At 41.7% G+C, this 24,204-nt stretch overlaps 1 protein-coding gene across 1 annotated transcript; it reads right to left on the bottom strand.

Moving 5' to 3' along the window:
• Positions 1-5,526: 5,526 nt before the first annotated feature.
• noto (notochord homeobox) lies at positions 5,527-6,915 on the bottom strand. Its single transcript, XM_050062160.1, has 3 exons — positions 6,319-6,915; positions 6,043-6,230; positions 5,527-5,926 (listed from the first exon to the last, which is right to left on the bottom strand). Exons 1-3 carry the CDS (start codon positions 6,707-6,709, stop codon positions 5,720-5,722), a joined length of 786 nt encoding a protein of 261 aa, XP_049918117.1. The 5' UTR covers positions 6,710-6,915; the 3' UTR covers positions 5,527-5,719.
• Positions 6,916-24,204: the final 17,289 nt, after the last annotated feature.

The following is a 24,204-nucleotide window of genomic DNA, read 5'->3' as shown; positions in this document are numbered from 1 at the left end:
TATCAGGAGCTGCGCCTTGTCAAAATAAANGTGACGTGCACTTGGAGATAAAATATAGGCCTATATTAATGAAGGTTCATTAGTACGGTTTGTATTTGCAATTAAAAGTTGTAGGAGTGCAGAAACAAAGAGTGCACCATACAAAAGACTAAAATAACATAACAGTAGGTGCAATCTAATATAAAACAGGTCACAGAGGAGTGATGACAAAAAGACACACAACACATTAGAGCTCAAAAAGTATGTTTGTAAGCTGGAAACATGCACATTAGTACCAGGCTGAAACTATTTAGCTATTTTCCAAGTAAAATGAGAAACATTTTCTGGTTCCAGCTTCTGAGATCTGAGGATTTGTTGCTTTCTTTTTTCAAGTTTAAAAGTAAACTGAGCATCTTTGGGTTTTTCGTTGCAGCCCAGTCGTCAGAAACAAATGTGGCATTGTACGTTTCTGCAAACCATGAATACTTTACATTTGTACGTTGAACACAAATCATATCAGTGTTTCTTAAGTGACGTAGTATCAGAGCCGACTTTGTCCTCAGGATGAAGATGTAACAGTTTCCTTTCATGCGGAGCTTCACGTCAGACCCTGCAGAGAGTCTTAAGAAGCCCAGCCAGCGCTGCATCGTCTCCAGCCGTTAAGGTGCCCTGTGCTAATTGGGACGATGAGCCCGGTGACCCCCGCCCTCCCCTCTCCAGGACTCTCCAGGTTTTCCCAGGCCTCTGACTGGTTCTTTCTTCCCCTCAATGGGATTACGTTGGGCTGTGGAGAGTGCAGAGGAGGGGGCAGCTCTGATTCCCGGCTGATCACATCAGAAACGGCTCTCTGGGGTTTTTACACAAATTCTGCTCCTTCAGCCGTAATCAGCCGGAGCAGAGACACCAGGAGAGAGCAGGCGGGGGGCCAGATCAGCTCCTATACTGTTTATTAAACTTCTCTCTTTGATACTGTTACCAGCCGATGTCTCCCTCCGACAGCTCCTCTGCTGCTCACAGATGTGGTGTGCTGAGGTTACATGTGCACGCTGAATTCAAAACCAGTTGGGAGGCTGTGTAAAATATAAATAACTACAGAATGCAATGATTTGTACTCATTCTGAAACATGTCACTGTGTGACTTCGCCTGTTCTTTAAGTGTTTGGAAACTGAGGACACTTATTTAGTGTAAGCAGGGCTGTGCAGCTCTTTTTATTGACCTGTCCAAAGCTTTTGACATGGTTGACCATCTTATTTTGACACAGAGGTTGACTAGTATTAGTATATCTGACCAAGTGGTGGGCTGGTTTGTCAATTACCTCTCAGAAGGGTAATTGAAGGGTAAATAAACCTCTAAATAAACCTCTCTAACTGGCTCAGCACTTGTAACGGTGTACCCCAGGGTTCTGTGTTAGGTCCGCTGTTATTTCCAATTATATCAATAGTCTTTGGATAGTACCAATATTAATTTTTATGCTGATGACACAGTGATATATTGTGAGGCTGTGGCTAAACTGCAGGCTGTCTTTAACGTTACACAGATTCAGCTTTCACAGCTAAAGCTGCTTTTAAATGCTGATTAAAACTAAGGTAATTATTTTTGCAAATGCTGGGAAGAAGGCTGTGAACACTCCTGATGTTATTTCTGCTCAGGGAGAGAAGTTAGCCTCTTGATGACTCCGATTCTTTTAAACCTCAGGTTGATGATCTTCTTAAAAAGCTGAGACTGACGTTTTATTTTTAGAAACAAGTCCTGTTTCTCCTTTGAGGCCTGAAAAACACTGGTTGTTGCCACATTTGTCAGCGTTCAGAGGTTTAAATACTTGTGAAAGGCAGGTCTGAAAGCAGCACAAGAAAAGTGATGTCGCTGCAGGTTTCGTACGGTTAAACTGTCGGACTGTTTGCAGTTTTTCATAAAGTAACCATCCTTATTTGTAAACAACTGAGCCTTTCGAGGACGCCCCATTATACCCAGTCATGATACTTTAACCTGTCACCAGTTCACCTGTTTACCTGTGGAATGTTTTAAACAGGTTTTCTGAGCATTGCACAACTCTTTTATTGGTACTTGTTGCAGGTATCAAATTCAGAATGAGTGTATATTAACAAAAATAATAAAGTTCATCAGTTTGAACGTTAAACATTTTGTCTCTGGACTGAATTCAAGTGAATTAAGGTCAATAAAAAGATTATAATTCTATTTTAATTTCCGTTTTACACAGCGTCACATCTTTTGTGGAGTTGGGGTTTTGGTTTGCTGGAAGCTAAAAGTCGCTGATGATACATTTATTAAGACAGAATATTAACTGTGGGCCTGACGTCCTGCTGCTGAGGATTAAAGAGATGGAAACGCAGCTCTGTGTTCACATCAGCTCTCTTTGTTTAATATGATGGAGTTATCCAAGACTGGACTTTCAGGTTGACCACCCCAATTAGCTGCTCTGATGGACTCATTTGCTTCATCCCAATCCTTTCTGCACGCTGTCGTCCCTCCTGTTTTATCCCTCATGTCTGCCATGCAGGCTTCAGCAGACGTTATGTTTCCACCTGGAAGGAAAGACGTGCAGTTTGAATAGAGCAGAGACGGGACGCCTGCCGGGGGTGGGAGGGCCTGTGTGAGCCCTGTGTGTGGAGGAGCAGTGAGAACGGGCGTATTGACCGTTTAAACAGATTAAACAGTGAGACCCAGCTCTGTCGCCCCGAGACAGACTGACCCCGGGTTACAGAGCGCCGCAGATAATCCCTGAGAGGGTTATTTATTTACTTAGCTGAAACCAGAGGGGAACCCGAGTCCGTCCCAGAATGAAACTCACATCAAACCCGGGAGGAAATGTCTCCATCATCTTCACACCGGGCGCAGGGGGAGATGAGAGGAGCAATAAAGAGAGGTCATAGGTCATGATGATGATTTGATTGTGGTATGTTAGAGAGGAGACGAGTTTTCTCTCCAGAGATAAATCAGTTTATGATATTGATGTGCAGATTATTAAACCAACATCTTTACAACAAGGCAAACGATCAGTTAGTATTTAAACCAGAGTCTCATCTGATGGTTCAGTGAGCAGTTTGTGCTCTACGTTTAATTAATCGTGAAACTCCTCCTCATAAATTATAAAACTGCTTTTGAAATTTAGATGTTTCAGTTGTTTCTCGGTTTAAATGAGTTTGACATCATCAGCTGTTGACTGGACAAAATTATGACTCTATGTCACTCTGATATTTCACATAAACCTGTTTGTGACTTTTTTAGTCTTATGTCATCCTAATTTAATGTTAACGAAACGAACAAGACCAGTTTCTAAGGGGCTTCAAAGAAAAAGTTCATATTTAAAAAACACATCTTCAGGCAGGAGCGCAGCAGCAAATACTGGACCCTACACATCAGCACTCTCTGTGGTGAAAATTCTTGATGCCTTGCAGCATAATCTAAGTCTCATCTATCCAGTCATATGTTTAGTACTTCACAAACATGCATTTTCACGAAAATATCAAGTTTAAAACACTTCCACCTTCAAGTAGCACGACCTGAGCGAGCCTTAGCACTTGTAAGGATATGAGCTTCAGCAGAGTTCAAACGCACATGCGTGTCCAGACATGCTCAGCTGTGAAAATGCATGTGTTTACAAAGTACTGTGCATGAGACTGGATAAATGAGACTTGGGTTAGGGACTGTCTGTTATTTATGAGAAGGGAGGGGGCGGTGCAAAAACAGAGAGGCATGTCAAATCATTTTTTAAAGACTGGAGAGGGAATTGTTTTTTCGTTTGGCTTCTGGGAGGGACATACAGATTTAAATGGTTGTATTTTGTATTCATTTCACTGCTAGTTTTTAAAGACAACGTGCTTTTTGGAAGGCACAAAATGACACCATTTATCAGCCAGAAACTGTTAAAACAGAAACTATTATTGGATTTTCAAATTTCCAACAGTCCTTGGACACATCATGTGCAACAAATGCTTTTGTAAGAAAAAAAGCCCAGTGTGCACCGCGCTCAAGTGTGAGTTCACGTGCTTTCGCTGGTCTCACGCACAAGCGCACACGTGTGCACGGTGTACAGTTAAAGCTACAGGCTACAATGAGGCTAAAAACAGAGTTCAAATGAGGTTTTTCCAAACAACTTTTTATGTCGGGGCTTCAGGACACTTGGATCACTACGGACGAGCAGTATGGAGATATTTTGTGGTTTCAATTATGTGTTTTTGGACGTTTGAATCTGGGGCGCCGTCAGCCTCCATTAGGTGGAGTTGTGTTGCTACCTCCTCTCCCCTTGGATCTCTGCAAGTGATGTGAGGACTCTAAAACTTCACCTGAGCCTCCCTCGGCATATGGGTGAGTAGATAATGGCTGAATTTACATGTTTGGGTGCACTATCCCTTTAAACATTATAATTAAAGTCTTTAAATAAAGTCATCAAGTAAAATTGCAAAAATTAAACATTTGTTTTATCAGATTTTACAAAACATAAAACATGTTGATCCAAAACAGCTCTTAATGTAGAAACATGATATTTCTTAACACTCCATTAGTTATTGAACTATGTACATGAGATTTTGAGACATGAATATTTTAATGAGCAGAGTGAAGAGGCGTTGTGATGGATTCTGTGAACTCTATCACAGAGCTCCTGACTTAGCCTAAAAACTTTTAGTGAGGAGTCGTAGCTTAGGAGTGATTTAGGAAAGTTCTCAGAGCAACTCTGAGCAAGGAAGGGACAGAAACCTTTATCTTACTGAGGAGGTGTGGTTAACCCTGTTGTCAGGTGTGATGTGTTCTTTTAAGGGATGTGATTGGTTGTCCTTTTTTGACCCTGTAATGTGAGGACACCCGGTGGAAATGAGATGAACTGCAGACAGTGAAAGTGTCAGTGTGATCACTGCTGATGGAAGGTTGAGACAGACTCAACTCATCATTGATGTGTTTTTACAGTTTTCTCAGTGTCCTGATCGTTAGGTGGGAAATGTGTGCGTATCCCTAATGACATCAACCACACAGTTTATTCCTGCACCATCTAATCTGTAGCATTTCATTAACTCACTGTCGTCCAGTGTTTGGAGAATATTTCTCTGACCTCTTTGTGTTTTCACTATTTTCTCTCCTCTGATTCAGAAACGCTTCTTAAAAGTCCTCTCTGCTCCCAACAGTTGTTTTCCCCCCTTAGGAGCTCTTTTAAGATGCTCTGTGAATAACTTTTATCTTTACCAGGCCCTGGTCTTAATCTTAAAAGGTCTTAACAGGATTTCGTCTTCAACTTTTAACTTTCAAACATCAAATTGTACGTTTTAAAATTCTAATAACTCATTTATGGTGGAGCGAGATTATGTTTTTCCCCCCAACTCCAGCCACCCCCCTCTCCTGATAGATAAAGAACAGTCCCTTACACTGCTGAGAGTTTGTAAAGGGATGTTTTGATACAGTTTGGCTTTTGTTAAACATGGACCCCTCAATGACTTCACTGATAATAATAATAATAAATGAGGATTTCTTTAACCTGTGAAACATCTTTAACTCTTGAATGTGAAGGAACGAACAGGACGAGGTTTGAATTAATGTCATAAAATATATTTCTGAATGTTTCATTCAAATGTACAAAAACTGAAACACATGAAGTGAACTTATCAAAGAGCAATACCAGTAGAAATTAAATATATAACTATACATCTATTAAATATCCATAGTTGGAGACACGCGCCTCTTTTCTCAGCAGTATGTACAAACAGTCTGAAACAGTCCGGGGATGTTCGGTCAGCAGTGATCAGCCGAGTCATCAGACACGTCAATGTCCACGTCCAGGTCGGAGAACTCCTCATCCTCATCTCCTTCATCTCCGTGGCCTTGAGATCCGGGACTTTTCGGCGGAGCAGCCAGACCCAGTTTGGCCAGCTTGGCCTGTTGCTGCTCCAGACTCTGTTTGCGCCACTTGATGCGCCGGTTCTGGAACCAGACTTTGACCTGGAGAGAAAAAACAACACGCATGTTAAAAATATTATAACAAGAAACGCGTTTAAATGTTTCTGAGGCTCCACTCTAAGTGTCTAAATCATTATATTCCCTTCATATGTTCTCACCTGAGCTTCTGTGAGCTGCAGAGCCGAGGCCAGGAGGAACCGTTCGGACCCGACCATGTACTGCTGCCGGGCGAACTCCTTCTCCAGCCTGGAGAGCTGCTCGCTGGTGAAGCTCGTGCGCATCCGTTTAGACTTCCCACCTTTAGTTTTGAACGAGTGCAGCCCTGCGTTCACTTTAGACAATGAAGCTGCAAAGAAGAGAGGACACATTTAATCACACTGCAACACGGAAACAGTTTCAGACTCGTCATGCTCTGGTAGTTCTACTCTGTTTACCTTGTGCGTAAAATGCTCCACGACACGACGGCTGGTAGGTGAAAGGCGGGCAGCAGTACACTGGGTATCCGGGTTGTGTGTGCAGCGCTGAGTGCAGCACGTTTGGAGAGTAGACGTAAGGTGCTGTTGACATCGGTGAACCCACGTGTCCGGTGAGCGGCAGCACCGGGACTGCTGGTTGGTATTTCTCTCCGCACTGTGTGGGACTGGCCCGGCAGCTGCTCGTGTCCTCCGGCTTGGCGAGCAAAGCATCGATGGTGAAAGATTTCCCACTTGGAGGCTTCGTTGTCTGCGCGCACTGGCTCCCCTGGTACTGCGGGTACAGCGATGCTGGTGCGTAATTACGCACAGAGTATCCATAAGCTCCAACTGGTCTGTTCGGCACCTGCATTCTGTCTGATGGTTTTAAAAAGTGGTAAAATACAATCTCAGCAGAAACAGGCTGTGGCTCCTCCAGGTGCAGCAGGAAGGTGAATGTTGCTGCTGCTCTGTGGAGAGTCCTGATTTATACTCCAGCCGGACGCAGAGGTGTCAACAGCCCCCCACCGACCCTTTGTCTTTCTAAGTAGCAGATGAGAGAAACGAACATCCCGACAACGTATCCAATTAATTGGTGGAGTAGTACAAGCTGGGATTGTCAAACATCCTCAGCCTTTGAATGACGAGGCTTTTGAAGAGTGGCGGGGGGAGGGGAACTCCAGAGATTTACTGGCCCTACAAATTCTTGCATGGATCTTAAGTCCAAATGTAATCATTACCGCTGGGAGAGCCTTGATGTTCCCGAATCATCTTATTTGGAGCCTTTTAAGTCCTGGCTGGCCGACAGATGCTTTAAGCAGCGTAACAAGTCGCTTCACAACTGGAGGCCGACTCCAAGCTGCACACAGGATCCACTGTTTCTTTAATCTGACGCACTCTTTACGCACTCCTTCAACCTTCTGATTCAGTCATAACCAAGAGTTAAATTTGTGTTTGTCTCAACCAGCTGTAAACTGAGACTCATTGCTGTGTGTAAACAGCCCATCATCTCTTTCCTGTATAAAATGAACGGCTCCGTGTCCAAAGTGTGTCTTTTAACAGCAGCGGTGTCGCTCCTTAAAGCGGAGTAACTGCTGTGTGTAATGGAGGCGTCAGATTCAGCAGGTCTGGTGTGGAGACAGAGTGGTGCTGCTGGTTTTTACCTAACTGCAGCTCCACTAATCTGAAACACTGCGTTAATCCACAGGCTGATCCATCCCATCATCAGACTGAGAAAGGCCTCTGCAGCTCTGATTGAGTCCTAAAACAAGTTTGCCTGAAATCAGATGGTGGATTTATTTATTTATTTATTTATTTATTGCGTATGAATATAACACACCTCATCAGGCTGCTCAGAGAGACCCATAATTCTGAAATACATTTTGCACCGGAAATGCTCCCCTTTGTTTTATTAGTTTCTCATTAAAGGTCTGAAGTTGCTGCGGCTCTTTAAAGGAAGTGATTTGCTCTCTCAGCACAAAGACGTTCGTCTCTTTCAACTCGGATTATTGCCAGCTCTGCAAACGTCCCCGGCTCATTTCCATCATTTGGAGGTGGCACAGTGGCTCCGCGGAGCTTTAAGTAACTGTTAAAACACATTTAAACACCGGAGCGAAGCGCAGGTCCCTTTGAGTTTTATTTATTCTGCTTCACTGACACCAGAATGTCTAATGAAGAGCGCAAACACAGACTTTCTCAACCTGCACTCAACAATGAGGAGGTTTCTTCTGATGCCTTTATACGACCGGACCACCCACCCCATCATGACCCCTGAGCGCTGCTGAGCACTGTACTGACAAGTCACTGAATTCACCTTTTAATGCTGAAGCCTCTGTGGGACAAAACAAGATTTCAGATGTTTTTTGAGTCAAATCTGCTTGAAAAATATTAAATAACTTTTAATATAGAGCAACAATGAGCTCAGATCAGAGACATGTTCAGAAAAGTGTTAAAATAAGTGAAATAAGTGGAATTAATTAAACTTTTAAAGACGTTTTCATCTATCAGACTGAATATAACTCCTAATCTGTCCTCTCAGAATCCTGCAGATGTTTTGATTGACAGAAAATTTGATAACCAGTTTATCTTTCAAGTAAAAGACAAAAAACTGCAGGTTAAAGTTTTATTTATTTATTTATTTATACAGTTACAGATGACATGGACAGAACACATTCATTAACATTTCTGTAAATGTGCAAGTTTAAATCAGTTTAGCTAATTTTCAACTGTAGTCTCTCTGCAGTAATAACAATAATACTGATAATCAGAAATACTTTATTGATACCTGAAGGAGAAATTATGATTCGTTACAGGCAAAGAATACAGAATTATAATAAGTAAGAAAAAGAGTATGAAATAGAAGTATATAAATATAAAGTAATAAAATAAAATAAAACTAGTGTTACAATCAGAAATCTAAATGATGTATTGTGCTATAATGTTCACTACAAATATAAAAATAAAGTAAGAATAAGAATAGACATAAGAAGTTATGTACAGTTATGTGAATACTGCAGGTTAAAAAGTAATAAGTGTAATAATACTAATAATAAACTTTATTTATAGAGCACCTTCTGAAACACAGTTACAAAACTGAATAAAAGACAAAGCAGGTAAAACAAGATAAAAACAATAAAAGCAGAACAACAGAGTAAAACAGAATGAAACAGTTAAAATCACAGAAAGGTTTTCAGCAGTGATTTCAAAGATGAGTCTGCAGCTCTGATCTCCTCAGACAGGTCAGTCCAGAGTCGAGGAGCTCTGAATGTAAAGGCTCCGTCACCTTTGTGAATTAATCTGAGGAACAACATGAAAAGATGTAGCTGAGGACCTCAGGGTAAGAGGCAGCCAATAGCAATAAATTATCTATTATAGTGAGGCCTCTCAGGGTTGTGTAAGTCATCAGTAAAATCTTAACTCAATTCTAAAAGCAGCAGGTAACCAGTGTCGGGAATGATCAGTGTGATGTCATGTTTTAAGTCCGAGTCAAGATTCTGGCAGCAGAGTTTTGGACGAGCTGAAGGAGGGAGACAGATTTTATCCTGATGCCATACATAAAAACAGGGACGACATAAAAACAAAGTTCACTTCACACACTTGCTCTGGGGACCTGTGATGGACATATTTCCAAGTTTTCCGATTTCTCTATGGGCACAAAGATGAATCAGTGCTGAAAATAATCATCAGTCTGAACCCTGCTGCCGCACCAAGAGGGAAATCTTGTTGTCATTTGCTCCTCTAACATTCATCCTCCTTCTCGTGATCTGAGCAGTGAGGCCTCTGTGTCCTGTGACGATGCTGCAGTGAAAGCCAACATGTCCTCCTTGTGTATTGGAGCCAGACAAGGAATACACGGCCCATTGTCCCAGAGAGAGTCCTCCTTTCATAGTCATGTCCTGAGAGGAGAAAGAAGCTGGAGGGGCAGCTCCCTAATGGCTCTACGGGTCGTCCTTCATTAATGAGGCTCTCAGTGAAAGCTTGAAACTCCTCATCAGCTCTCATTCTCTCAGTATCTGCTGCTGGCTACACTATGCTAATCTGTGGCTCGTTTTCTGTCACTGCTGAGGATTTGTCTTTGGCTCTGGGAGCTCCACATAGTCCAGATAAAAAGTTTTAGGTTTTCACTTTCCAAACATCCCTCTGTCACTTTTACTGAAGCAACTTACAGTACAGTTATAACATCTAAAATAGATCACATTATACACATCAGGTCGACACTTCTGTCAGCGCAGTCATCAGGAGAACATGTTGGTGTGTAAATCGTTATATTTGCATGGCTGATATTTACCATATTAACATTCCTAATATAATGTAAGCTGACTGTCACGTAGGCCAGACGCCTACTGAGCTGCAGGCTGTTCAAGACAAACTCACCGGTTGTGTTTCAGCGAGCCGTTGCTGTGTTTCCAGCGGAGATACTGACACCAAAACGGGTTATTTTAAAGGTCCAGTGTTCAGGATTTCAACCCGTTTTCATCCCAACTCATCAAATACCTCTGCTACATCAGTGGACCTAAACGCCAAAATACGAGGTAGCTTCCTGCGTTGGTTTTGGGCGTTCATGGAGACAGTGCCACAAAACGTGGTTGTTTTTTTACAGAGACATTGCTGCATTTCTAGCAGGGATTGTGTCCCCAAAAACCAAGTATTTTAGCCAAAACATGACGTTTTCCAAACCATAACCAAGTGGTTTTTGTGCCTTAACATAATCACATGTTAACCACAGGGTTATTGAAATGTTAAGTTTCATATTCACTACATAATTCCCAGTGTAACCTATCTGTGGTTTGCAGAAATGTACAGTACCAACATTTCGTCTGGCTGTTGCGTTGCTCTTGCAGACTAGAATTCAACCTGGTCTCAGTCCGAAGTCGTCAAAAACTGGTGCTTGGTCAGTGACTTACAGCGTCAGACACCGACAAAAAAAAGCCATCCTTTGACTGTGTTTGACGATGTTCATGGTGTTGTACCGTAGTGCTTTTATTTTGAAAGAGACTGTATGCAAACTGTACATTTCCTGTGAAAACAGAAGTGTATTTTGAAAACAGACAATGCATGTAACAGGCTGAAGTTGACATGGCGTCCCAGAACGTCACAGCTCCGACCTCTCACCCGAATATGTTCACTTCAAGCTCCAAATGACCAAGATGGTGACGGCAGAAATGTCAAACTCGAGGCTTCAAAACAGGAGTTCATAAACCAATGGGTGATGTCACAGCTATGTCCATTATTTTTTACAGTCTATTATCTGTACGTGACAAATGTACCACCGAGTAGTTTTCGTAATTTATAGCTATTTTCCAAAATAAGTTACAAAAAGGAAGAAAAAGAAAAACATGACGGGGATGAGTTTTTCCTTTTAAGCCACAAATAGTGAACGGCACCATTGTCAGTTCACTGTGAGTTCTTATTTGATCACAGTCGTATTTCTTAGGTGGCAATCTGAATCAGCCCCAACCCACAGGCCCCACAGGCCCCACAGGCCCCACTGCAACAACACTGCCTTCACTTCACTTTTTACACTGCTGAGGTAAACAGTAACATCAAATCAAACTACTCAGAATGCCTTAAAAGTTGTATTGAGGTACGGCAAAAATGACTTTTACTTTGAGTTGGTTTATATCATCAATGGCAAAAGTTTTCCAAGAAATATATTAGATAAACGTTTGGGTAGAAAAGTGTCTGAACTAAAGGACAGGAGGTTAAATGTCCTGGTTTTATGGAGAGCAACATGCTAAGGCAACAGCTCTGAGTGACTTCAAGTCATGATCTCCAAACTGTGAAGTTATTAATAAAGGAGTTCATGACAGAGCAGTGAGACGTGACAGAGGAGAAACTCTCATTTTCTGTGTCACCTCCAGGCTCAGTTCACACCTGATTGAATGAAACAAAAGAATAGAGAAACACTGTCATCATTATTATTAGTGAGGTGAAAGGAGATCGTTTTCTCACCTGCCCGACACATTTAACAGCCTCTGTCATCTGGGCCTTTCCTGTCCACGCACATCCATCACTAATGACTTTATGAAGCCATTTACAGGACGATCCAGAACGACCTGCCTCCGTCACCTCGCTGCTGGGGGCCGAGGGCCCAGGGCTCATTACTGCGGGGCCTTGGCCCTCACCTTGACTATGAATGGGAGTCCAGTATAAAGACAGGTGTGCTCAGTCTGGCTCCAGTACACAACCAGGACTGTGAGGAGGAGGATGTGATGGGAAGTTACACAAACACCTGCTCTGAAGCTGCAGCAACAAAAACACACTTACTAGTTGTTTTATATAAAGTCTTCCACTTAATTCAGATGGTTATCAGTTGCAGGCGGTGAAAGAAAAAGACAAATGACAAACCTGCCATTTATTCTTATAACTTAGAGAAGAACAAACACATTTTTTCAGTGAATTAACAAATCTGGTTCATTTTATTTTCACTGTAATTTACCATGATAATTAACTAATGCTCCGTCTGTGACGATGAACCTTGATGGCTCACTAAACAATCTGAAGACATGTCTGAACGTGCACACCTGTCTGCACTTTAAACTTTTTGATGTGGCTTAATATGAATATTTGTGGAGTTTTTCTGGATGTTATAAGCTGTTTTTAGAGGATTTATCTGAAGAAAACATCCCAATATTAAATAAACGATATTAACTGAGAATTAAAAAGTATTTTTGGGCAGGTCCAACTCTGAAGTCATGTCAACACAAGTCTCTAGTCGAGTCTTTAAATGCACTGATAACGAGCTGTGTTAATGCTGCAATCACCAGAAAGACAATAGAACTTTTTACACAGAGATGGAGCTTTAGAGCCGCTGTGAAGTCTTTGCTTTTTGACACAGAACAGAAGTATCCAACCCGGTCTCACTGCGAAGATGTCAAAAACCGATGCTTGCTCTGTGACTTCCGGCGTCAGACACATGAAAATGCCAAAAGCAGGAGGGGTGGTGGATGGTCCAGCAACCACAGACTGTCACCCAGGAGGCCGGTGTTCACTTCCTGTAAGATTGTAAAGCCAAACCCTGTTCTTTATTCCTGAACTCAACCACGTGTGTGTGTGAGACGGCTAAACGTAACCACGTGTGTGTGTTGGCTAAACGTAACCACGTGTGTGTGTGTTGTTGAAGGAAAAAAAATCAGTTAGAGGTGCTGTACCGACGTAGTGCTTTTATTTTGAAAGAGACTGTATCAAACTGTACATTTCCTGTGAAAACAGAAGTGTATTTTGAAAACAGACAATGCATGTAACAGGATGAAGTTGACACGGTGTCCCAGAACGTCAACAACCAACACACCCAGGGTACCTTGGACGTCATATGTGGACGTGGAAAGTCCATGACCAAACGTGGACATGTGACGAGGTCACAGTGAGGATGTGATGGACTGTCATAACAACTTAGTAAGTTACCATGTCAAATTATTCAGATTCTGTTTTATGTCTCTTGATGAAGCTTTCTTTTACCTAATTCTATCTACTTATCTATTTCAGTTCATTTTCCTGCATCATGCAGCTCATCACTGCAGGTATCCTCTCCCTCAGCTCAGAGGTGCAGCGGCCTGCAGTGTCAGACAGGTCGAATACACACAGCCTCCATTCCCAGGACGAGGTCGTCATGACAGTCAACAGAAAGCGTTCAGGGACAAAGTTAATCCCTCATTAAGTTGGTAATGACATGGACGGTCATTTCTCTGGCTCTGTGGTCTGAATGGTCACTGTTAGCCCAGCAGAGAGCAGCTCATACAGTAGCACTTCACAGCACTGGTGTCAATGCTAATGCTAATGCTAATGCTTACTTAGGGACTGCTCATATTTATGAGAGGGGGGGGGGGGGGGGGGTGGAGGTGCAGAAAGAGAGAGGCATGTCCAATAATGTTCTTAGCACTGAGGAAGAAATTATGCTTTTTATTTTGGCTCAGGGGAGGAGCACATAAACTAAAATGGTTATATTTTTGTTTTTATTTTATGAAAACATGCCTTACAAATGTTGGCAATTTTACAAATTTTGGTGATCATTTTTGGCCAATAAAATGTGGCATTTTTAAAAGGAAATATGTGGGTTTGGAAGGCATGTTTTTAAATTGCTGATATGACACCATTTATCACAGCCAGAAACTGTAAAAAGAGAAATTATCTTTGGATTTTCCTAAATTTCCGATGGTCCTTGGACACATCATGTGTGACAAATGCTTCCCTCAGAAAAATAACAAAAACAAATCTAAACTTAAACAGTGATATTTCATCAAAATCACTTCATTCTCATTTAAAATTTGGCCAAAAATAAACTGTTTGCACAACAAGAGTGAAAAACTGAGGCTTTTCCAACTCCAGGATTTCATCCTAAGACGTTTAACTTTGAAACATCAAAGGGTAAGTTTTAAATCATTTATGGTGGAGGGAGGGTGATGGGTTTTCCTCCAGTCACTCAGGGAGGGTCAAGGGGAAATATCTGGAGCTTCAGGGAGGGTAAAGAAATGAAAATAAAAATCTCCTCTTCTGACGAGTGAAGAACAGTCCCTTGCTGGAGCGACTGCTGGTCCTCCCCTCTGCCACACATGTAAATGAAAAACACACACAATCTGCATAGTGACACTGTGACAGAGGCAGAATCAAGAATTTTAACCATCATTTAGCTGATGGTGTTGATTCAACATGTGTTACAGAGAGACAGAGCAGGCTGAGAGGTTTCAGCTGACAGAGGGATCCAAACTCTCGTCTTTATCACTGTGTCTGTCTCTGCACAGTGAAGTTACTCTCATGCAGCCACAGTAATGACACTGAGTGTTAACAAGGTGTAAATTAATCATTAGTCAGCTGTGTTAAAAATGAGGACTGCTTTAAGGAAGCAGCAAAACAGCATGATGATGACCTGAGGGTCCAGAGTGCTGAGGAAAGGCCAGGTGATCACTACAGAGGTTTCACATCCCCTGTTCACTGTATACCAGCTGTTACCATCACGTGTCAGCTTTCCACGTCCACATATGACGTCCAAGGTACCCTGGGTGTGTTGGTTGTTGACGTTCTGGGACGCCGTGTCAACTTCAGCCTGTTACATGCATTGTCTGTTTTCAAAATACACTTCTGTTTTCACAGGAAATGTACAGTTTGCATACAGTCTCTTTCAAAATAAAAGCACTACGTCGGTACAACACCACCAACTGATGTTTTTTTTCCAACAACACACACACACACGTGTGGTTGGACCAGCTGTGTCCCATGCTGACGTGAAAGGACGTCTTTTTGTCCTTGGTGTCTGACGCTGGAAGTCACTGACCAAGCGACGGTATTTGACTTCCGAGTGAGACCGCGTTGCACGTGCCCATCAGTCCCAGTTGCTGAAGCAGACTCATAAATTTTGACTAGGCGGTCCTCTCTGACAGTCTGAGTTGATTTCAGTCGGTGTAACTGTTTGTCTCAACCACCTCTGCTGAGATAAACTAAGCGGCTGCAGGCTGTGGCTTCATATGAACCAGAGGTCGTCAACCTGCGGCTCCATTGGCTTCTTGTGGCTGTGACATAAAAGTAATTGGAAGTGAATGACAGTTATTTGTTAACATTCAGAGTTTCATTTGTTGCTGCTGTTGGCCTAAAGTGGTTATTGCATTATACGACTGTTAGAATGTGTAGCCTACACACTGAATTTCAAAACATTTCATCAGCTAAAATGAGCGTTATCAGTCTACGACCTGCTGCCTTTTCCTCTAAATTTCTCTGAGCTTCAGTCCTGGAGTCTCTCTATCATGGCTAGCCGTGGATTCCAGATACAAAAGGGGAGAAGAAGAAGACTTGGAGGAAAACAGAGAATTTAATAGTGAGTGGACTGATTCATTTTGTTTCACCACCAGCGCAGCAAAGTTAAGATGTTAAATAATGATCAGTAACTCACTGCAGAGGAGCCACCCTGTCGTAAATCATATTAACGAATGCTCATTCAGACCTGTTCATAATGTTGATGGGCTGATTCAGATTTAAAGGCTGTTACCTTTATTCAGATGTGTTTTGGGGCTTCAGATTTCATTGTATTTATTTTTTTGGCCAATAACGGCTCTTTTAATATTAAAGGTTGTCGACCCCTGATATGAACCATCCAGATATTATCATGTTCTTTTCATTTTACTCTGAAGAAAGAAAATGAATACCAGACTTTTCATAAAGTATTGAACGATTCCTACACTTTCTCTCATCTACTTTTAGAGATGTCTTTGTTTTCCTTTCTGCACACACACATACACACACACACACACACACACACACACACACACACACGCACACGGTGATATTTGTAGGAGAAAAGGTCGGCTGGTGACTCCAGAGAGATTTCATGAATTATTTCGGGAAGGTTTATTCTTCCTCACACAGTAGTTTTCTCATTTCCAAGTGAAACTTTTAGTCTTTTTTGCCGCTGCAGTCAGGGTGGCTTGTCGGTTTCTTTGATAAATGCATGAACTGTGAATCTCCTGTTGACATTTCACGTGTTTGCTGATTTGTAAAGTTGCTTCATGAAACCACTCTCTGCAGTGTTTTAAAGGCGCCCCTTCCCAGGTGCTGTGAGGCCTCTGTGGAAACCCCCCCCCCCCCCCCCATCCCTCTTTAATGGAGGTGAGAATTGGCGGGTTGGACTTTAACACTTGACCTCTGTTTACACTTCCTGTGGGTGTCAGGGCTCGTCCATAAAGCGCTGCTTGCAGGACTGGGCTGCATTGAAAGGAGACAGAGAGCGCCCGAGCACCCCGGCGCTGCAAGCTGAATGCTCTGCTGCTCCGGGGCCATTTCCTCTCTTCACATTCTCTGTTTGCTTATATTACTGCCACACTTCCTCGACCCCCCACACACACACATAGGCCTACACACACACACACACACACACACACACACCTCCTCAGGCCTTTTATAGGAAAATGATGACAAACTGCATATTGAGCCTCCGTCTGCTCTGTGACGGAGGTTTAATGATGTCAGACGTAGAGAGTCGTTTCTTTAAAGGCTCCGATCACACAGACGCACCACGCTGCCTTTTTATTGAATGCCACCAGTAAATAAACACTTGCTGTGCCTTTTTATTGTTGCCAGGCAACCACCCCATCACCTCCTCACCCTAACTTTCCTGTGTAATCAATCTACCGTTTATTTTGTCTACTTAAAACTACCAACTTATTTTCACAGTAATTAGTAGCCATTTTCTAAACTGGACAGACACAAGGTGAAGTCGTATCCAGCAACCACTACCACCAGTTTCTCCTCCATTGTTTACCAACTGTAAACTTGTTGTCGTGACCACCACGGAAGGCCCGCCTCTCAAATCATCCCATTGGACAATGAGGAGAAAAGCAGAGATGACATGGGGCGCTTTTTGGCTCTGACTTGAAGTTTTTCTAACTCAAGGAGTTCAGAGCACCCTGATAAAAACACCAGGCACCTGAAGTGCAGAAATGCGAGGTGTCGTGTAGCAACGCCAAAACAGCGAGCAAAAAGCTTAGGCCCCGTTTATACGACAACGATTTCGACTGAAAACGGTAAACTTTAGTTGGGTTTTGGGCGATCGTTTACACGACAGCGGCGTTTTGGGTGCCTGAAAATGCAACGTTTTGAAAACGGGTTCCTGAGTGCAACTTTTTGGAAACGGCAGCGTCTCCGTTGTCATGTAAACGTGCAATATGCAGTTCCTCTGAAAACGGAGAGTTTTCGCACATGCGCATTACGGTTCCAGTCACTAGGCATGCCGACCGTCACAACAACAATGCCGGGCTCTGTTTGTGCTGCTCAACCTGTTGATTTGAAGTGAAGTGTAGATCTGTTACTGTAGCAACTCCACCTCGTCGTCCATCCAGACAAAGTTATCTGTGCATGCTTTCGCCATTGTGTCTTCTTTGTTTTGGTTTGTAATCACCGCGTTGTAGAGGAAGGCGCTTAAGCGCAGGCGCATGGCGTCATGCCGTGGTGTTGCTTTGCAAATTTACACTGCCCCCCTTTGGCCTGGCGTGCATACTACAGCATTTCCAGTAGATTTTGCGGCTCCGTGTGAACGGGGATCGTTTCAATAACGTTGTCATATAAACACAGACGTTTTTTAAAACGTAAAGGACAGACTTTTCCGTTTTTAGAGAAACTGTTGTCGTCTAAACAGGGCCTGAGTCTCACAGAAAGTGTTTTTGTAATAGTTTATAATGAGAATGAAGCTTTTTGCTCGCTGTTTTTGCGTTGCTATTCGCCTTGTGTTTCTGCGCTCTAGCTGCCTGGCGTTTCTTTCGGAGCGCTCTGAACTCCTTGAGTTGGAAAAACTTTAACTCAGTGCAGAAAAGTGCCCAACGTCTGGCTGACTTTCACCCAGGAGGCCGGTGTTCACTTCCTGTAAGATTGTAAAGCCAAACCCTGTTCATTTTTCCTAAACGTAACCACGTGTGTTGTTGAAGGAAAAAAACATCAGTTGGTGGTGTTGTACCGACGTAGTGCTTTTATTTTGAAAGAGACTGTATGCAAACTGTACATTTCCTGTGAAAACAGAAGTGTATTTTGAAAACAGACAATGCATGTAACAGGCTGAAGTTGACACGGCGTCCCAGAACGTCAACAACCAACACACCCAGGGTACCTTGGACGTCATATGTGGACGTGGACATGTGACGAGGTCACAGTGAGGATGATGATGTGGTCATCAGCTCAGACAGTTTCAGGTCCTTCTGTAAATTATTTTTAGGACGAAGGGGCAACATATTTAAAAGTTCATTTGCCTTGTTCTGTTTGAACCTTGAGGACTAACATCAGTAGAATTTAGTGAGAGCGCAGGCTGTATTGGTTTTGACACATGTACGTGGACAGATATGAGGAAACCAGCCTGTGGCCTTTTCATGATATTAGTCAATAATCAGAGAACTATAGTATCAGCACTTTTCCTTTAAACATTAACATGTAGGTGAGCATTTAAAAACATTAAAAGATCTGTTGTTTCAATCTTTGATGTCCATGGTGGTCTGATGCATTTACAGTTGGATGACGTGTCACATTGAGCTCGTATGTAGAGAATAAAACAGAGGTCTGTGTTTTAGCGCTCTCTCCTCTCTGTTGTCATGTAGCTCCAGTTTACAGTTGTCACACCTCAGGTTGTCGTCCATTGTGTCTGTCCGTGCAACACTGAGCTGAACAGCAGATCAAAGCAGCGGTCTCCATGGAGACACACCAAACAAAGACAGGTCTGTCCTCTGTCCTCTGTGTGTGTGATGGACTCAGACACCTCACCTCCCTGTCTTTAACTTATGTAAAGAGTGACGGACACTGTGGCTAATTTAGTGTCTTTATGAGAGCTGAACACTTCAAACAAGACCACACACACACACACACACACACAGAGGCAGACATCAGATCTGTTGAACATCTGCTGACCTCTGCTGGAGGAGAGGTGCAGGAAAAACCTATTGTTATCAGTGCAGAGACGCTCAGATGATTTTAACTGACACAATAAACTGAACTTTATTATTTATATAGCACTTGCCAAAAGATAAAAAGAGCCTCACTAAAGGCAAACATAAAGTAATTAAAGATACAACAAGAATATTTAATCAGTGGAAAACACGGTAATAGAAAGCACAAACTGGGGGAGAGGGACACGCAACAAACTGCTGTCCATCATGGACAGTGTTCGCCATCCTCTGCACAGCACACTCAGACTGCTCTCCTAGTCCTGCTCCACAGACAGACTGAGGAGGTCTGGTGTCCCCCAGACCATAAGGCTGTTCAACTCCTCCCGTGACGGCAGGTTGAAACAGACTGAACTGACTGAGAACTCACCTGCTCACCTGTCTTTAGGCTGCTGTCTCTCAGTTGCTGGTTATGTTAACCTGGCACAATTTGCATTGACATTTTCTTCAGATATTAACACCCTGTGTGCATTTGTAATTATTTAGATATTCACTCTCTGCTAGCATCTGATATTTCACCATCTATGCTGTTTATATTTTATACTTTCCGGCATTCCTTATTTCATACAGTCTTTACTTTTTACTTTTAAGCTCCTTTTACCAAAATAAATAATATTTTTATATATACGTATCTGCATTGATATCTGTACATATATTTATCTTCAGTTGCATTCATATTTTAATTTCATTTCATTTCATTTCATTTTCATTTTAATTAAATAAAAAATAATTAAATTAGATTAAATTAAATTAAAAAGATTGTCATTTCACCACTGTGTGTTTTTATTCTTATGTTTCTATTCTGTCTATTGTCTCTAACCATATGTGTATCTGTGTTTTTCTATGCATTGTGTGGTGTAAAAAGCTACTGGGTGTCTTCATTTCTTTTGAGATTAATAAAGTATCTGTCAATCTAATGACGTGCCTGTGTGCACAAATATTAACTCATATACACATACATAGACACACATCAGGTTACACACCAATGACACCAATATTTTTGGAAGATTTTAGACTAAAGGCGTGTTTATAGTTGTGCATCAGCTCTATGCAGAGCCTACACACGTGGCCTACACTGCTGTGAGCATTTATAGTTCTGCAGTGGTGTGTCTGTGTCACTCCAGAACACTGGTGGGCGGCGGGATTTCTGTGAAGTGCTGTAAAGTTTAGTTGATTCAAAACACACATTAAACACACATGAAGCACACATTATACACACATTAAACATATTAAACACACATTAAACACACATGAAGCACACATNTTTCCAAACAAATACAACATGCTAACGTTATTAGCACAAGCCTATGGCATTTTACATTGTATAAATTAGCACAGTGACGAGCAAAGATTATCTCTATTCATCTTTATTCATAAAGCACCTTTCATACTAAGATGCAGCCCAAAGTGCTTCACATGGCAAAACTAGTATTGGGCACAGACAGAATTTAAAGGAGAACACAAACAACTGAACAGTTGGAAGTTTTTTGCAAGAAAATTACAACAATAAGACAATAAAATGTGAAAAAAAATTAAATCAAACCAAAGAAAACAAACTAACAAGAAAAGAAGATGATTAAAAGTCCTACAGAATATAAAGAAAATAAACAAATAAAAAGAATAAAAATAAACAGGAGGGATGAAATGAGGACTTAAAAATTAAGACTTCAATGTAACTCCACATTAAAAATGAAACTGAAAAGTCCTTAATTTACTTTTTAAATACAGAGAGAGCTTGTTGTTTTAGTATCCCGATGCGGTGAGTTCACAGTTTAGGGATATAAAACCAGAAAGCGATCTCAGCAGGACTTTTATGGGACACATGAGGAACATTCAACGCAGAGGTCAAAGATATCAGAAGTTGTTTCTGAGGAACAGATCCTCTTCTTCATTATACTGTTAATAGCAATCATAACACATTTCAATAACACTGAAACAATGTGATGTTTGATTATTTATTATACATGTATTCAAAAACCTGAGAGACAAGAGGAAGAAGATGAGGAGCAGACAGGTGTGAACACTTTAAACTGAACCAACACTGCCCCCATGTGTTCATCACACAGAACAACATTAACACACCGTCCTCTGCATGTCTGCAGCACATTCACCTAAACCAAGTCAACACACTCCTCTTTATTATAAATATATTTATAGTTTTGTATTCCTAATTCCTATTTGCTAACTTACACACTGTATGTTGCTGTATATCTAACGCTTTGTCACATAACTGCACTTAGTTAGATCATTGTAGATATACTTTAGACAGATTTAGTTTAGTCTTTTAAATAATCCAAAAAAAATTATCCAACTCTTCCACCAGAAATCCTGACAAAGGTGAAACCAGCCTAATGACCAGAATAAATGTTTGCACTGTACGTTTCTACAAACCACAGATACATTACATTTGTATGACATTCGCTGATTATGAAAAAGATATGTTGAAGCTTTACATTTCATTGACGCTGTGGTTAATGTGTTGTTAGGTTTAGGTAAAAAATACAACTGGTCAGGAAAGGGTTGGAAAATACCTGGTTTAATGGCCCCGTCCCAGAAGGAAACACAGTGGTGACTAAATAAAATCAAACACTTTCTGTGGCACTATCCTCAGTGAAAACACAGCGACAGATCCCCAAAAATACACCCATGTTTGGTGGCTAAAAAGCTGCTCCTCAATCAGCGAATTCTCCTGGTGCCACGCCATCGCCCTTCCCCTCCACCTCCTGATGACAAAGTCAGCTCCTACACTACGTCACTGTAGAAACTTTGATATGATAGTTATGAAATGTACAAATGTAACTTGTTCATGATTTACAGAAAAATGCCAAAGTTTTCTTGGATAAACTCGATTGAAGCAGGAAACACAGGTTTTTCTGTTAATCTCTTCTTCCTGTTTTACATGTTGTGCAGAAGCTCTTGATCTTTCCAATCATATAATCATCACTGAACACCTGCATGTTTCTGCAAGACTCCTCTGAATGGGGTTTTCATCTCCTTTAGCAAAAACAAACAAAAAACAACACCATCTTTGTAGTCCTTGGTTTGTTGTAGTCCTATTCTAAATTGTGCCCAACCTGCTGTTCCACAAATTACCAGCAGGTGGCGTCCTGCTATTAAATAATGATTTATCAAGGCTCTCTGATGCTGCTGCTGTCACATACATTACATATGTGTGTGTGTGTGTGTGTGTGTGTGTGTGTGTGTGTGTGTGTGTGTGTATTTATAGATTTCACTCTAAATGATGAATGTAATCAGCAACAGTGAGAGTGCAGGAGTCTCTCATGAACTGAACCACACAAGAATAAAAATAAAACCAAGTCGTAGTGACAGATGGATGGATGGATGGATGGATGGATGGACAGACGGACAGACAGACAGACAGACACTTCCAGATGTATGCCCCTCCTCTCAGCCAAAATAAAAACATAAGACCGTCCCCAGTACTTCAAGAATAACAATAAGGACGTTTAACTCCTGCAGGGTCACATGACATCGCAGTCAATTAATCCAGTTTTAATAAAGAACCAGTCAGTTGGGAGGTTTTATTCAGGCGCTGCTAATTGTTGGGTTTATGAACATTTAATAACGTTACCTTTGATACTTGCTGAACTTATTAACTTTTAATCCCTGACCTCATCCATGATTCATGACTGTCTGTCTGATCCCAGCTCAGCCTCTGACAGATGGGCCGCCCAACTGCTGCCAACTGCTCTGCATGCAGTATTCAGGATGTATGGAACACACACACACACACACACACACACACACACACACACACATGTGCCCATCACTCTTATTAGCAGTCAGACAAAGACGGAGTCTCACAGCCATGAGGCCGTTCATCTGGACAGGATGTTCCTCTTTTCTTTTAGTTCATCAGCGAGACGTAGACACTGAAAATCATTTACATAAGAAAAGCAAATAGGTTTAACAGAGTGAGAACTGTTCAGAGTCAGCGTATTAAGGGCTATCTATACTTCTGTGTGGAATTAACGCCGTATATGAGGTGTGGGCTCTGTGTAGATGCTTAGCCCACACTATAAGTGTCTATGTAGACCCTACACTGTAGTCTAAGCCATTGTGAGCATTTGTACCTGTGTGGTGGTGTGTCTGTGTCACTCTACAGTTACACCCCCAAAACACCACTTGGTGGCAGGGATTTTGTGAAGTGCTGTAAAGTTTAGCTGATTCAAAACACACATTAAACACACAGTAAACACACCCCAGCAAACACGGATGGACCTGGACATGTCCGAGAGAGCCCGATTGGGTCGTGATCACATCAAATCACAACTAGTCCGATCAGGCCCAGAATATAACCCTATCAAAACCAATTACTTGCGCACGGATGGACCAGTACATGTCCGAGAGAGCCCAGTGGGGTCGAGTCATATCATGACCAGTCACATCAGAGACTACCACCCTAGTTCTATTTTATATGTATTAATTAATGTATTTATTTATTCATGTAATTTGGTGAAGGCGTACAAAAACTTTTTAGATTGCAACCGAGGTTTGAGTCTTCTTGGCGACTGGTGAAGAAAGTGGGCCAGATCACAGCTGAAAAGAGGGAATCGCCTTGTTGTTTACAAATACTTCCAGGTAGAAAACCAGCAGCATTTAGCTACATACATATATATATATACACATATATACATATATATATATATATATATGTATATATATATATCACATTTTTCACGTCACTATATCACCGTGTAGACTAATCTGATGTTTGTAAAGTCTATAAACACAATGATTGAACAAACATGTAATAAATAACATGGTTATCGTAGATTAGCTGGGCTAACCGTTAGCTGTTAGCCCCGTTAGCAGTGTCTGTAATGACTCATTAACTCAATGAACGGTCCGTGAATAAAATATCTTTTCCAGCGGATATCTTAGTTACAACATGATTGAGCTAGCAAAGCAGTTTTGTGTTGCTATGTGTGGTATTTATTCA

This window comes from Epinephelus moara, chromosome 14 (assembly GCF_006386435.1).
Source record: "Epinephelus moara isolate mb chromosome 14, YSFRI_EMoa_1.0, whole genome shotgun sequence".
NCBI lineage: Eukaryota > Metazoa > Chordata > Actinopteri > Perciformes > Serranidae > Epinephelus > Epinephelus moara.
Note: the sequence above shows the minus strand (reverse complement) of the source record. Positions and strands in the feature narration are given on the sequence as shown.